At 45.7% G+C, this 13732-nt stretch overlaps 1 protein-coding gene across 1 annotated transcript in view; it reads left to right on the top strand.

Moving 5' to 3' along the window:
• BRINP2 (BMP/retinoic acid inducible neural specific 2) overlaps positions 1-13732 on the top strand; it is an 80753-nt gene that overhangs the window by 58594 nt on the left and 8427 nt on the right. Inside the window, exon 3 of the mRNA XM_060277444.1 lies at positions 12567-12781. Coding sequence (XP_060133427.1) covers positions 12567-12781 — 215 coding nt within the window. The remainder of the gene's footprint in view (positions 1-12566; positions 12782-13732) is intronic.

Here is a 13732-nt window from a genome sequence, read left to right as displayed (position 1 = left end):
CAGTAGCGGCTGGGGATTGTCTCCGTGCATTACCCCATTGAGGGAAAGCATACTGAATGGTCCTGAGGTGGTGGCTGGGGCTTGGTGTGCCACACCAGTCTGCTGATAATAATAAAAATAATTGCTCCGGCAGTCAGAAGAACTAGAAGTCCCTGGACAGCGTGTAAAATGGCAGAATCCTTGATTCTCTGTCCAGATCATTTTAGTGAGTAATGCCTGGTGTGGTGGAGCAGAGCCAGAGAGGCCAACCTCCTGCCATCTGTGTTGCTTCTGCTCACTTCAATGGGGCTGGGGTGGAGCAGGGCAGCAAGGAGGTCAGGGCTGGGGACACACACACACACACACACACACACACACACACACACACACTGGTGGAAGCACCAGATTGGTTCTCCTGGTGCATCTGTGCAGTGCAGCCTCAGCTGTGTCTCTGTTCTTCTCTGCTCCACTCCAGCCCTACCTAGGTAAGGTGAAATGCCTCCAGTGCTGGGACGGTGGTTTCATGGCTCTGGCCAACTGATTTTAGTTGAAAGGGTGTGTGGTAGGGCAATCAGCTTTGACCTATCTCTTATCTTTTTCGGCACATCTGTGGAATGATAATTTCAAGCGCTCTACCTGGGAAGCGGGTGGCGATGTGGTATAAACCACTGAGTCTTCGGCTTGCCGATTGGAAGGTTGGCGGTTAGAATCCCTGCGATGGGGTGAGCTCCTGTTGCTCGGTCCCTGCTCCTGCCCACCTAGCAGTTTGAAAGCACGTCAAAGTGCAAGTAGATAAATAGGTACCGTTCCGGCGGGAAGATAAACAGTGTTTCCGTGCTCTGCTCTGGTTTCGCCAGAAGCAGCTTAGTCTTGCTGGCCACATGACCCAGAAAAACTCTGCGGACAAACGCCGGCTCCCTCAGCCTGTAAAGCGAGATGAACGCGCAACCCCAGAGTCGTTCGCGACTGGAGTTAACTGTCAGGGGTCCTTTACCTTTTTTTTATGTGGAGCTACCATTGAAGGTGACTCGGAAACCACAACTAATCCAGAATGCGGCAGCAGGTCTGGTGCCGGTAAGTGGCCACCTGGACCATATAACACCAGTCCTAAAGGATCTTATTGGCTCCCAGTGCGTTTTCAAGCACAATTCAAAGTGTTGGCACTAACCTTGAAAGCCCCAAATGGCCTCAGTCCAGTATAACTGAAGGAGTGTCTCCACCCTAATCACTCAGCCCAGGCACTGTGTTCCTCCTCTGAGGTCCTTCTGGTGGTTTCCTCACTGCGAGAAGCGAAGTTACAGGGAACCAGGCAGAGGGCCTTCTCGGTAGTGGCACCCGCCCTGTGGAACGCCCTTCAGATGTCAAGGAAGTAAACAACTATCTGACTTTTAGAAGGCAGCTGAAGGCAGCCCTGTATCGGGAAGTTTTTAATGTCTGATGTTTTATTATGTTTCAAAATATGCTGCAAACTGCCCAGAGTGGCTGGGGAAACCGAGCCAGATGGATGGGATATAAATAATAAAATTATTGTTGTTATTGTTATATTAACCAGACCTGCAGAAGGATTGTATGTGACCCAGCTAGTTTTCTAGTTGTAGTTTTGCCTATTAAAAAAAGAATGGGTAGAATCCCATGTGATTGACTCCCTGCATGATTTAGAATAATGAAGGGCAGATGAAGAATTCCTGTAGTAGGAGGACTTGTCAATTCTGTTGTTAAAGTGTTGGGCTAATTACAAACTGGCAAGAACCTGTTGCTTTTATAACGAAAATTAAAGCTATCGTCATGTAAAATATATTGGATATATATTGGATATTGCAGTGGGTCGTGCTATTCATATGTTTTAATCCTATTTTGAGTGGTATCCTGCCTTTTCCATTGCATTGTTATATGACGGGTGGTGGCCTTTGGCTAAGCAATAAAGATTTGACATCCGGGGTTGGTGGATTCGCATAATGCATAGACTTGAGCCCTCTCTAGGAGTTACGTTTTTAATATTTGTTTTTATTATTTGTTTGCTATATGCAAGTCTCCTTGAGCCCTTCAGATATAAGGTGATGTGTAAATAAAGGGGGAAAAGTTGTAAGAATAATAAAAGAAAATGTGTGTGAAAGAAGCAGCAGGGATCGGCATGCCACCCCTTGGTTTTAGTTTCTGTCACCTTCCAAATTGTTCAGGGTCCTAAAAACGGGAGGAGCCTCCATGGACACAAAAGTGTCTCTCCCTCCCGCCCCCCCGCCCCGCCCCCCGGTGCAGAAAACCACCACCTGCAAGTTGGACGCCAGTAGACCTAGCAACAGAGTGTCCTGACATTCAACCATTCCATGGAATATTCAGTCATAAGGTCCCTGAAAGGAGTAAATAAATTTGGTGATGCTACCTGTGTCAGCTGAATCTGTTGGTGCTTTTATGTTTCTATGTCTCCATGTGGTGGTGAACTTGGGGAAGTTACAACTAGAGGCAAGAATCAGCATGACCGGGGGAACAGCAATGTTTGCAGTGCAAAAAGATTCCCCCCCAAAATAAAACTATTCAGAAGGCAGCTTCCCCCACCCCCCAAAACCCCCTTGCTAATAAGGACTGAGCATGCTTAATAGCTACAGAATATTGAGTGATAGCTAGAAAAGAAAAGAAAAAAACACAGTGTGTGTGTGTGTGTGTGTGTGTGTGTGTGTGTGTGTGAGAGAGAGAGAGAGAGAGAGAGAGAGAGAGAGAGAGAGAGAGAGAGAGAGAGAGAATGAATTGGAATACTCTGCAGGGAATGGCTGAAATATTTCCTTCAGTCCCTTCTTAAAGCACTCTTTTTGGGCAGAAGACACGCTGCAACGTTTTGTTTTAGGCCCCTCTTGGGCCTGGGTTTGCTCATCTTCTAACATTGTGTATGCCATCAAATGCCAACAGTGCCCTTCAGCTCTCTATATTGGACAAACAGGCCAAACCCTACGCCAAAGGATAAATGGACACAAATCTGACATCAGGAACCACAAGACAGAGAAACCAGTAGGAGAACACTTCAATCTCCCAGGACATTCTATACAAGATCTCAAAGCAGCTGTTTTATTACAGAAAAATTTCAGAAACAGACTGGAAAGAGAAGTTGCTGAATTGCAACTCATTAGCAAGCTTAAAACCATGGAGCCACCTGGAATGAACAAAGACATAGGATTCTTATCTCATTATACATGATCAAGCTTTCCTTAGCACCTCAGCCCTTGCTCCCCCCCCCCCGCAAGAGCAATTGCAGTCATTAACAGTCGTTAAAAGTCATCAACAGGTTTACCACTCCTATCAGCCCATCACCCATTCCCATCACCCCCACCCTCTGAATATACATAAGGGTCTGGTGGCTTCTGTTTCAGTGTATCTGAAGAAGTGTGCATGCACACGAAAGCTCATACCAAAATAAAAACTTAGTTGGTCTTTAAGGTGCTGCTGAAGGAATTTTTTTAATTTTGTTTCGACTCAGACCAACACGGCTACCTACCTGTAACTGTGTTCTTGGCCGTACACTTACTGGGCAACCCACATGAACTAACGAGGAGGCCATTGATTCATTCACACTCAATCATGAGGCATTTTTCTTTTTGTATTTGTCAACTTCCCTAAAGGGCACTTATTTGCCCTGCTCAAGTTTTGTTTCCAGCCTCTGCTGCTCGTTTGTGTAGGTTGATGTGATTTGGCATCATTTGCAGATTTCTAGCCAGTGGGAAGGTAGAGGCACGGGGGCATCGCAAGTCACGATGGACAAGCTTCTGCGGAGTTCTGAGCCTGACAGTTTTTCACGGTTCTTGCTCACAAGCTGCCTCGTTCTAATCAGCCCTGTCAATTCCTCACTTTAATGAGCATCACCAAAGCCCACCTGATTATTCCTGAAAGAATGGCGTGTTTGGCCCCTCCCCAGCTTACAAAAACCCTAATAGCCAGGATGTGGCTTGGGGAAATGAATGCACACAGGGAGGAAAGAGAGGCTGAAAGGCAGTGCGTCTGACAACAACAACAGCATTACTGGCGCCGGTGCCTGAGCTAGGTCTGTTCTCTTAAGCCCTGGCCTTGAGAGAGTTGGGTTCTCCCTGCACCTTCTCTACCTGCCTGCACACAGACACCCCTTCCTGCTGTGGGACACCCACACCCACAGGCTCTCTTAAGGGGCTTCTGGCGACAGAAATGGGGCAGGAAGAATCGACCCTGTGGGACCAGAGCAGCCTTAATCTTTCTGTTCCTCTCCAGCAGGCAAGCTGCTAACCCTTTGTGAGTCTGGGGTTTTTGTTTGTTTCAGCGAGAGAGAAGCACTTAGGCCAGCCTTAGCCACTGCAGATTCCTCCCTTTCTTAACCTTTGCCACAGCCTTTTAACAGGGCAATGCAATATTTAACTCAGACCAACACTGCTACTTTTTGATGGTCTCTTTTGATGGTCTCTTTTTGATGGTCTCATTTCTCTCTCTTCCCTGCCACAGTTTTCCCAGTGGCTTGTTCAGCAGTGAGTGTTTCCAGGAGTTGAGAACAAAGGTGTTACACTAGGGTTGGGCACAGCTTTGGGAACTCTCTATGGTGATGTCAGAACCGACGTATTAAAACCCAAGAGTCCTGTTGGATCCAGCTGAGGCCTTGCCTAGCCCAGAATCTTTTTCCATCCCTGGCTCTGTTGTTTCAAGAAGCTCAAGGGCAGGGCAGGAAGGTATCAGCCCCCTCCCATGGTATCTGGGATTTTAGGTTATGTATATGCCAGCAATTTAAAATGCAGCAAGGGTGTTCCCCTTGGTGTGTTTCAAGTCACATTTGCATGTTGTTGTACCACATCAAAGAGTGGGTGGGGATATTTCCACACAATGCACATTACCTGTTTGGTTTCCCTGCTTCTGGAACCAACTCCTGCTCTTGAACCTGCCACCTGCACATGAAACACACACACCTCAGCTTCACTGTGAAGTGAATGTGGCTCATGTTTTCAATAGGATGGAAGCTGGTTTCCGGCAAATGAATCAAACAGCAGCACACACAGAGCATTCTCAGGAAATAGTTTGTTAGATAAGCTGCTGCTGCTTCTTTGGCGATCACTATTGTCTTCCATGAGCATGGTCTTAACAATGAGTCCGTAAGTGACCGTGGAGGCCAATTCTGGATCCACACGTCCTTCCACAGTGGGGGCATAGGTTTCCAGGCGGGAATTGATCATGGTGAGGGTTTGCCAAGTGTACCTTCCTCTTAGCACGTTTTTTTCCTTTCACCCTGCGTTCGAGCATCTTCAAAGTCCATGAGACCTTAGGTAAAGGCTGTTCTGCAATTGGAGCACTCGCAAACCAGTGTTTCCCAATTGTCAGTGTTTATACTACCAGTAAAAAAAATTAGATTTGCCTTGAGTGAGACTTTAAACCTTGTTTGTTGACCACCAGTATTACACTTTCCATTTTTAAGTTCAGAATAGAGTGGGGCCCTGCAATACGGAGGTGTTCCGCCAGGCCTTTGGTTGGGGTCCAGTCTGACCCCACTCTTTTTACAAGACCTTGCATATAAGCGGGCTCTCTAACGCTTCTCAGTGGCTCATACAAATAGCTGAGCCTGGTGAGCACTTAATGTTCCCAGCCCTTATAAATTGTGGGGGTGCCATCTGATTTATTCTGATTTTAAGCTGTATGTCAGTCAATTGCTGGATTTTATGTTTTAATGTATTATATACTTTGATGTTAGCTGCCCTGAGCCCAGTTTGGCCAGGGAGGGCAGGATATTTATTATTATTATTATTATTATTATTATTATTGTAATTATAATTATTATTATTTGGAAGATGAACACAAGGCATTCTCAGGAAAGAGTTTGTTAGCCGAGGATTCACATAGCAAGTCTGTGATTTCCATTTATTCATATGGGGAAATTTCTGGTGCATTCCTGACCACAAAATTTTGACCCCCAAGAGAATGAGAAAACCCAACGAAACATTCTCAAACCTTGCAAAAACCAAACAAGGAAGGGAAAATGCTCTCTTATTTGTCTGATCTCTCCCCCTCCCCACCCACCATAGTGGCTGTCTCAAACCCACAAAACACAAAAACTTAGGGTTGTTTAAGCTGCTTATTTGGTTTTAGTACTACATGCAGGTCCACCTGTTTGGATATCTGAATCGAAGTGTGTATAGCAAGGTTCCTCATGTTTGGACAACTGAAATTCCATATAACAAGTGTTTAGATAGCAGGACCTGCATATATTTTTCAAGACAGATATGTATTGCGGCTAACGCAATGTGTAAATGGGTCCAAAAAGCAGGAGTGGGAGCACATTGGAGCCAAAGTAAAAGATAATATGTACCCAGCCATAATGTCTCTCAACACCAGCCCACCATTGGTAAACTTTCCATTCCCAATCGCCTCCCCAGCCTCCTCCTGTGTGTCTCTTATTGGTTATCATGCAAAGCACTCAAAAGAGGAATGGAAACACAACATTTAAATCAGTAAATGCTGAGAGCCATCTAAATGTCTTTTTCAATGTTTCATTGTGTATCCAAAAGTGGTGGAAACAGACGTATGCATATTTATATTAGACATTCATAAAATTAATCTGCAGCTGGTTAGCATTCACATGTGAATGTCAATAACCACTAAACTATGTACATTCAGTGTAACACACATAAATAGGTGTGTTTATCTATTTAGTTAAGGGACCCAGGTGGCGCTGTGGGTTAAACCACAGAGCCTAGGGCTTGCTGATCAGAAGGTCAGCGGTTTGAATCCCTGCAACGGGGTGAGCTCCCGTTGTTCAGTCCCAGCTCCTGCCAACCTAGCAGTTCGAAAGCATGTCAAAAAATGCAAGTAGATAAATATGAACTGCTACAGCGGGAAGGTAAACGGCATTTCCGTGTGCTGCTCTGGTTTGCCAGAAGTGGCTTTGTCATGCTGGCCACATGACCTGGAAGCTGTACGCCGGCTCCCTCGGCCAATAATGCGAGATGAGCGCGCAACCCCAGAGTCGGTCACGACTGGACCTAATGGTCAGGGGTCCCTTTACCTTTACCTTATCTATTTAGTTAGATTTATATTCCATCTCGGGGACCCAGGTGGCGCTGTGGCTAAACCACTGAGCCTAGGGCTTGCTGATCAGAAGGTCGGCGGTTCGAATCCCTGTGACGGGGTGAGCTCCCTTTGCTTGGTCCCAGCTCCTGCCAACCTAGCAGTTCGAAAGCACGTCAAAATGCAAGTAGATAAATAGGAACCGCTACAGCAGGAAGGTAAACGGCGTTTCCATGTGCTGCTCTGGTTTGCCAGAAGCGGCTTTGTCATGCTGGCTACATGACCTGGAAGCTATACGCCAGCTCCCTCGGCCAATAATGCGAGATGAGCGCGCAACCCCAGAGTCGGTCACGACTGGACCTAATGGTCAGGGGTCCCTTTACCTTTATATTCCATCTCACAGGATGGGTAACAGAATAATAATAATAATAATAATAATAATAATAATAATAATAATAATAATAATAATCTATCCATCAGAACTCTCCACTATTTCCCAATCTGTATTTAAAAGGATTTTAATAAGATTGTGAGGGTTTTATCCAATGCACTTTAAAATAAAATAAAATTGTAAGTTGCCCTGAAGGCTTTTTAGTGAAAATGAGCAAATAGATAAACTGTACTGCCATGGATTCAAAATGGCATAGACTTTTCATAGCAGGATATTGACTGGTCCTTTGTCAATGATGCAACCCTGGTCTGCACCAGCCAGTTTGAGACTTAAAAAGAGCTCTGCTGCGAGATTCACCGAAGAGATTGTATCGGTTAAGAGATATGCTCTTTTTGTTGCTGCCACTGCCATGTGGTAGTAATGATCAAACTATGTTGTATGGAAAATAAATAAACCCACCTTCTGTATTGGGTGTGAGCACACTGGAGATGCAACAATGCAGAAGGACTGGGATCTGCAAAAGTTTGTGCTCAGGACATATCTCTGATTTGAACAGAAACCAAATTGGTGGGATTTAATTTTTATTCTTAACATTTTAGAAAAAAGTTTTCCAGGTTTGAAGAGTGAATTGTGCATTCAGTTATAATTAAGTAAAACATGTTCCTCAACTACCAGGAGTCTGGAGAAACTGGCTTAGGGTTTGCAATCTCGCAACTGTCACTTGAGCCTAAACTCTGCTCCACTCCACATTTAGCCTGCTTTAAAACTTAGTTTGGCAGCTGCGTGGGTGTCATGCTCAGAAGACTTAGAACTCTGTGTTATTGCTGGCTTTGCCAGCCATGCGTTATACTCCCCTGCTTCTCCTCCATCTTTCCCAATCAGACTTAATTAAAGTGTTTGCAAGCCACAGCCTGGTTTTAATTACAGTGAAATTGTCAAGATTAGAATGAAATTGGCCGATCATTGTTTACAGGGGCATTGTTAGGGGACACAGCAGGCTGCTGAAATCATCATCTCCATGCCAGCCGTCATAGTGTGAAGAATATGCGAGGCCTCTTAAGTGGAGGTCTGGTTGGCACGTAGCTCATGACTTGTTCCACAGGCAGCAGATGTTAAACTGATATGTATAAAATTGTTGAGTGTCAACACATTTATCTTTGGCCGAGATCTCAATATACAAAGAATGGCCTGATAGGTGGCCCAAAACAGGTACTGCTTTTGTTAATTACATTTTTACCTCACCATTCTTCCCTCAAGGTGCCATACACAAGGTACGACTCTGCCTCCCCAATCTCAGTGCAATCTTGTGAGACAGGTCGGACTGAGAGAGAGAGAGATTGCCCCAAGGTCAAATTGAAGTAAATAATCAGAATTTAAAGTGAATCATCTGGAGTAAAGCCTATCTTTTGCACACAGAAAGACTTAAAACTAAACTCAGAAATGGCTCTCAGTGTAAAAGCTACGTATTTCATAAATGGGGGCCTTTCTTTATAAGCCAAGGTCCAGTGTGAAGGAAGATACAACTCCAGTCACAGTGGTACAAGGACCCTTAAGGTGTCAACATGCAAAAAGGGTAGCAGGGCCGCTGGGCTTTTAAAGGAGAGGAGATTTTGTCAAGTTGGCTTCTTGGGACTTGGCAAGGGGGTGGTGGTGATGGAACTCCACCTAGACTGGTTTCATGCAATGACCAGATTCAAATGGAACTGTACTGATAATGGCAGAAGTAGACACAATGATGAACCTGGCAAATAGAGGACTACACATTCTTCCCTTGCTAGTTTCCTCATCCCCCTCTCCAAGACAAAAACGGTTCCTTTCAGATGGGGTAGGAGAAACTAGCGGCAGAGAGGCATCACTAAAATGCAGGAAGCCTTTTGGTTTCTCCTTCACTGTAAATTATGTTCTTGAGCTTGCTCGAGAGCATAATTTCCTACCAGGCAGCATGGAATTTGCAGTTTCCATTGTCTCCTGAGTTGAATCAATAGGCAGAGGAAATAGCAAATCCCATGGTCTCAAGCCATTCTTTTCTTCCTGTAAGAACCCAAGAGAGCAGGGATGGGGAAACTTTGCTCCTCTGTTGTTCAACTATGTTTCTCACAATCCCTGCCCATTGGACATGCCAGGGAGACTGATGGAAGCAAAGCAGTGTCCAGACCATCACCTCTGTAGTTGAGGAAGAACTACATCAAACCCTTAAAAAGGCAAGCCAATGTCTTCATACTTTAGCTTGACAACCGTAACATAAGATGAAGCAGATGTGTAGTCGTCTTGTTGTTACTCTTAAGTGGTTTTGCTTGCTAGCCTATTTTATCCTGCCTTGGGGGAAGGGAAAGAGTAGCCGTGCAAATATATGCCCTTTACCTCATTTCATAATTTGGGGCACTTTATCAGATCTACAGATTGCCAGTATTTACTGTGGTGTATAGGCTGCCTTGTATAAATCTCTCTAATGTCCTATCCATCTGGAAAGCTGGTTCATACAGATGGAGTATGGATCAGAAATATTCCTTGAAGGAATAGGATCAAACTGATGTGAATTGAATTCCTCCAGCACTCTTGGCCTAGTGCCACCGTGTGTTTCTACAAGCTGTTGGCATCACTCATTTCTGGTTGTAGCAATCAGCGTTACTGTCAAGGTACTAGGCACGGAAATGAAGTCTTCAGCAGAGTTGCCATCACATTTTTCTGAAACAAAAATATTGATGTGAATTTGGAGGTTCCTGCTTAGCCCAAACACCCAAGGAATTCCTAGGGAAGCAATAAGAATGTTTCAGTAAGACTAAGGAAGTTTATTGGTAGTGGTGTTCCATACATCTTTACCTGAAGCCCATCAAAAACATACGGTAATTGCAGTTCTCAGTCAAACTGTTATTGTGAATGTTATCTTCTGCCTCTTACCAGCGTTGCAGGTCCAGTTTGTGCTGCTGAAGCAACTCTCCATGCAGTGGGGGAAATGCTAATAGCTGCAAAATTTAAATGTCCAGGTGAATTTGGAGGTTTCTGCTCAGGAGGAGCGGATGAGGAATTTTGAGAGAAGGGGGAAAAAAGGAAAGGAAAATAGAAAATCATTTAGAGTGTAGCTCTATGTTTATGCAGAAACGTCTAATTGAGCTCAATGGGACTTAATCCCTAGTAAGTATACTTAGGTCTGTAGTCTTAATTGCACTTTTTTCAGGGTGTTTTCTGTAAACCCCTGGTTTTCAGAACACTTTGCATATAATATTTTCAGTTGCTGTTGTTTGCGTGTCGAGGTCCCCAAGCCACGCTCAAATAAAACACAATTCACACAGAATTTTTGTTTAAGGCATAATTTTCTGGCCACAACTTTATTGATTACAGAATGTGAGTGGTTTCTTAGGCATTGGTTCGCAACTATCTGTTCCTACCTAGAGGCAGGAATAGAACTGACATCCGCAAGCCTGTGAAAATCAATAAGGGAAAACATTTTGGGGGAGAGAATAGAGCTGGGTGCCAGGCCCTCACCTCTCCCCAAATGCTCCCAGGGGCTCTTGCGTGGCCCTAGCCCCTGGACAGGGGTTCGGACAAGAGCATGGCGAGCCCCTGGATTCCTTTAACGGAATACCCTTGCAGCAGCAGCATTGGAGGGGCAGGCACAGCCAACCAAACCCCCTCCACCAACCAAATTTAACCAATGCCTAACCGCAACCTTACAAGTCGTGACGATTTTGCTACGCAGTAGGCAAAAAACCAAATGGCACCGACCAATCAGCCAAATTGAAGAATTCCTACCAGGCTCCTGCCCCAAAGCAGACGACCCCATGGCAGGCATAGCAAGGTCAACACGAACAGCCCTAAATATAGGGAGGGTGACTGGGTGATCCGATGCGTGCAGCGAAAAGAGGCAGCTCAACGCTGCACGCACGCAGGGAATAAATAGCCCCTTGGCCATCAATCATAAATTGCAACATCAAATTCTCCCCAGCGACCAAGAGGTGCCCAATAAGATTCATGGCCACAGAGGGATGTCTTGTTTGCCTCACCAAAACATGTGCTCTCCATGAAGGAGAACACGCTTTGTTGTTGTTTTTCGGAGATGTCTGTACTGTCAGGTAAGTAAAGTGTGTGAATTGGTATTACATGTTTGTGTGAGTTGGATCCCATCTTGGAAACATCATACATATAAGGGTGTGGTGAGAAGTATTAACATACTGAGCTAGATCATTGGTCCACCTAGCTCAGTATTATTCATTTGATACAGAACAACTTTTCAATGTCTTTGGCAGGGCTCACTTCCCACTCTGGAATGTTTTAAATTTAGCCTACAATCTTTGCACTGCAAGGCCTGTGCTTAAGATTAGATTCATACAGAAACCCAAAGCACTCAGAATATTGTGCAGAATTCTCTAGTGCATCAGCCTCCTTCAGGCTTTCTGTCTTTGCGTTAGGGAAATTGGTGAAGGAAGAGGTGGACTGTAGAGACTAGTGTGCAACTTGGTCACCATCCCTCTCCCAGTCTCCCTTGCAGCAAGACTGGCCTGAGGTGGACTGAGGCAGCCATCTGGGGGGGGGGGGAATCCCAGCCCACCCTGCTGCCCCTGCTGCCGGAGGAGCGAAGAGAAGTGGTGGCTTCTGGTGAGATCTTGTGAGGTTCTGGCAGATATCACCACCCCTTCTCACTTCTCCTGCAACCCTACCACTGCTGCCACCGGGGAAGCAAGGCTCAGTGGCTGCAGCTTCTGGGTTCTGGCGAGATTTTGCAGACCTCCCACTGGGGGCCAAAGCCACATGACCCCAGTAAGTGCAGGAGGCAAAACCTTCCTGTTTTGCCTCAGGCATCAAAACAAGACAGGCTGCCCTTGAGTTGGAGGGAGAGCGTCTCAAGCAGGGAGCCTCTTTTACCCCTGGGGGCTCCTTGTGGAAAACCAGGGTTCCAAATTGTGCCAGGGAGCCCCCATGTGCCTAGGAGGCTCCCCACTTTGGGACGTCACCTTCCAACTTGTGAGGGTGGCTGGAGTGGTAATGGAAGAGGAACTAGTGCGCTCGCCCCGTGTACACTTAACTCCCGACAGACAGTCTGTATTTGAGTTATCTTCAGAGGGTCCTTCATCCCCTTATTCCTAGATGCTGGAAACGTGCTCCTTTTCTTATATTAAGAAAAACCAGGCCTGGATCCTGGATACAGTTATAATAATTGTGCTTACTTTGCCACTGCTGTTTTCTTGGCTTTCTCCTCCAGAGAATTTGCTCGCTGGAAGGTGAATAATTTGGCATTGGAAAGGAAAGATTTCTTCAGCTTGCCTCTGCCCCTGGCTCCAGAATTCATCCGCAACATTCGCCTTCTGGGGCGACGGCCCAGCCTCCAGCAGATCACTGAGAACCTGATTAAAAAATATGGCACCCATTTCCTGCTCTCCGCCACACTTGGAGGTGAATGCTCCCCTTTCTTCCCATGTGTTTTATCTCTTAAACTCAAAAACTATAGTCTTAAGCCACATCGGCCAAGTACCTGAATTAAGTGTTGTGTTTTTATATTAAAAAATGCGTTCCAGGCACACCAATATCTCTGTACTACTGTAACATTTTTATTTATTCATTCCTTCATGTCCCACTCTTCCTCTTCAAGGAGTTCAAGGTGTTGTGAGATTGCAGGTTGCCAACATAGGTACAAAAGCTCATGCCACAAGGAAAAAGAAACCTGTCCTCATCATGTGTACTCAGAATTAAGTTGCACTGAGTTCCGTGGGGCTTACTTCCAAGTAACTATCCATAGATGTGCAGCCTTAAAGTCCCATGCACTGTATCTTTACTCAGAAACGGGTCCCATTATACAGTGGGGAGGGGTGTGTTCAAAGGATTGCGGCCATGCAGTTCAATTCTATTGTATCCATTGTAAAAAATGTCCTTGCTGTGCCAGAGCCTAGGCTGGCCCATAACTGCCAAGTCTCCCGTTTTCCCCGGGAAATCCCCGTTTTCCCAGCTGTTCCTAGCTGAAAAAACGGATGGCTGAAAAAATGGCGGCGGCCATTTTGGAACTGGGCAGAGCATGCTCAGAAGCGACTTTTGATGCTGCTCTGCCCAGTTCCAAAATGGCTGCAGTGCGACGTCTGGCGTGGTGGCCATTTTGGAACTGGGCAAAGCAGCATCAAAAGTCACTTCTGAGCATGATCCGCCCAGTTCCAAAATGGCGGCAGCGCTACTTCCGGTCTGCTATTTCCGGCCCGGTCCCTTATTTCTCTGACAGCAACTTGGCAGGTATGGGCTGGCATCCAGTGCACAATTAGCCATACGATGGCAACCGTTGAACTGCAAGCAGTATGCCCGGTGGTAATGCCCACAACCCTCTTGAACACAGTCTATGACGATAGTTTTGCAACCCTCCAAGTCACAGTACCTTCCCCTGAC

Source organism: Zootoca vivipara, chromosome 7 (genome assembly GCF_963506605.1).
Source record: "Zootoca vivipara chromosome 7, rZooViv1.1, whole genome shotgun sequence".
Lineage (NCBI taxonomy): Eukaryota > Metazoa > Chordata > Lepidosauria > Squamata > Lacertidae > Zootoca > Zootoca vivipara.
Note: the sequence above shows the minus strand (reverse complement) of the source record. Positions and strands in the feature narration are given on the sequence as shown.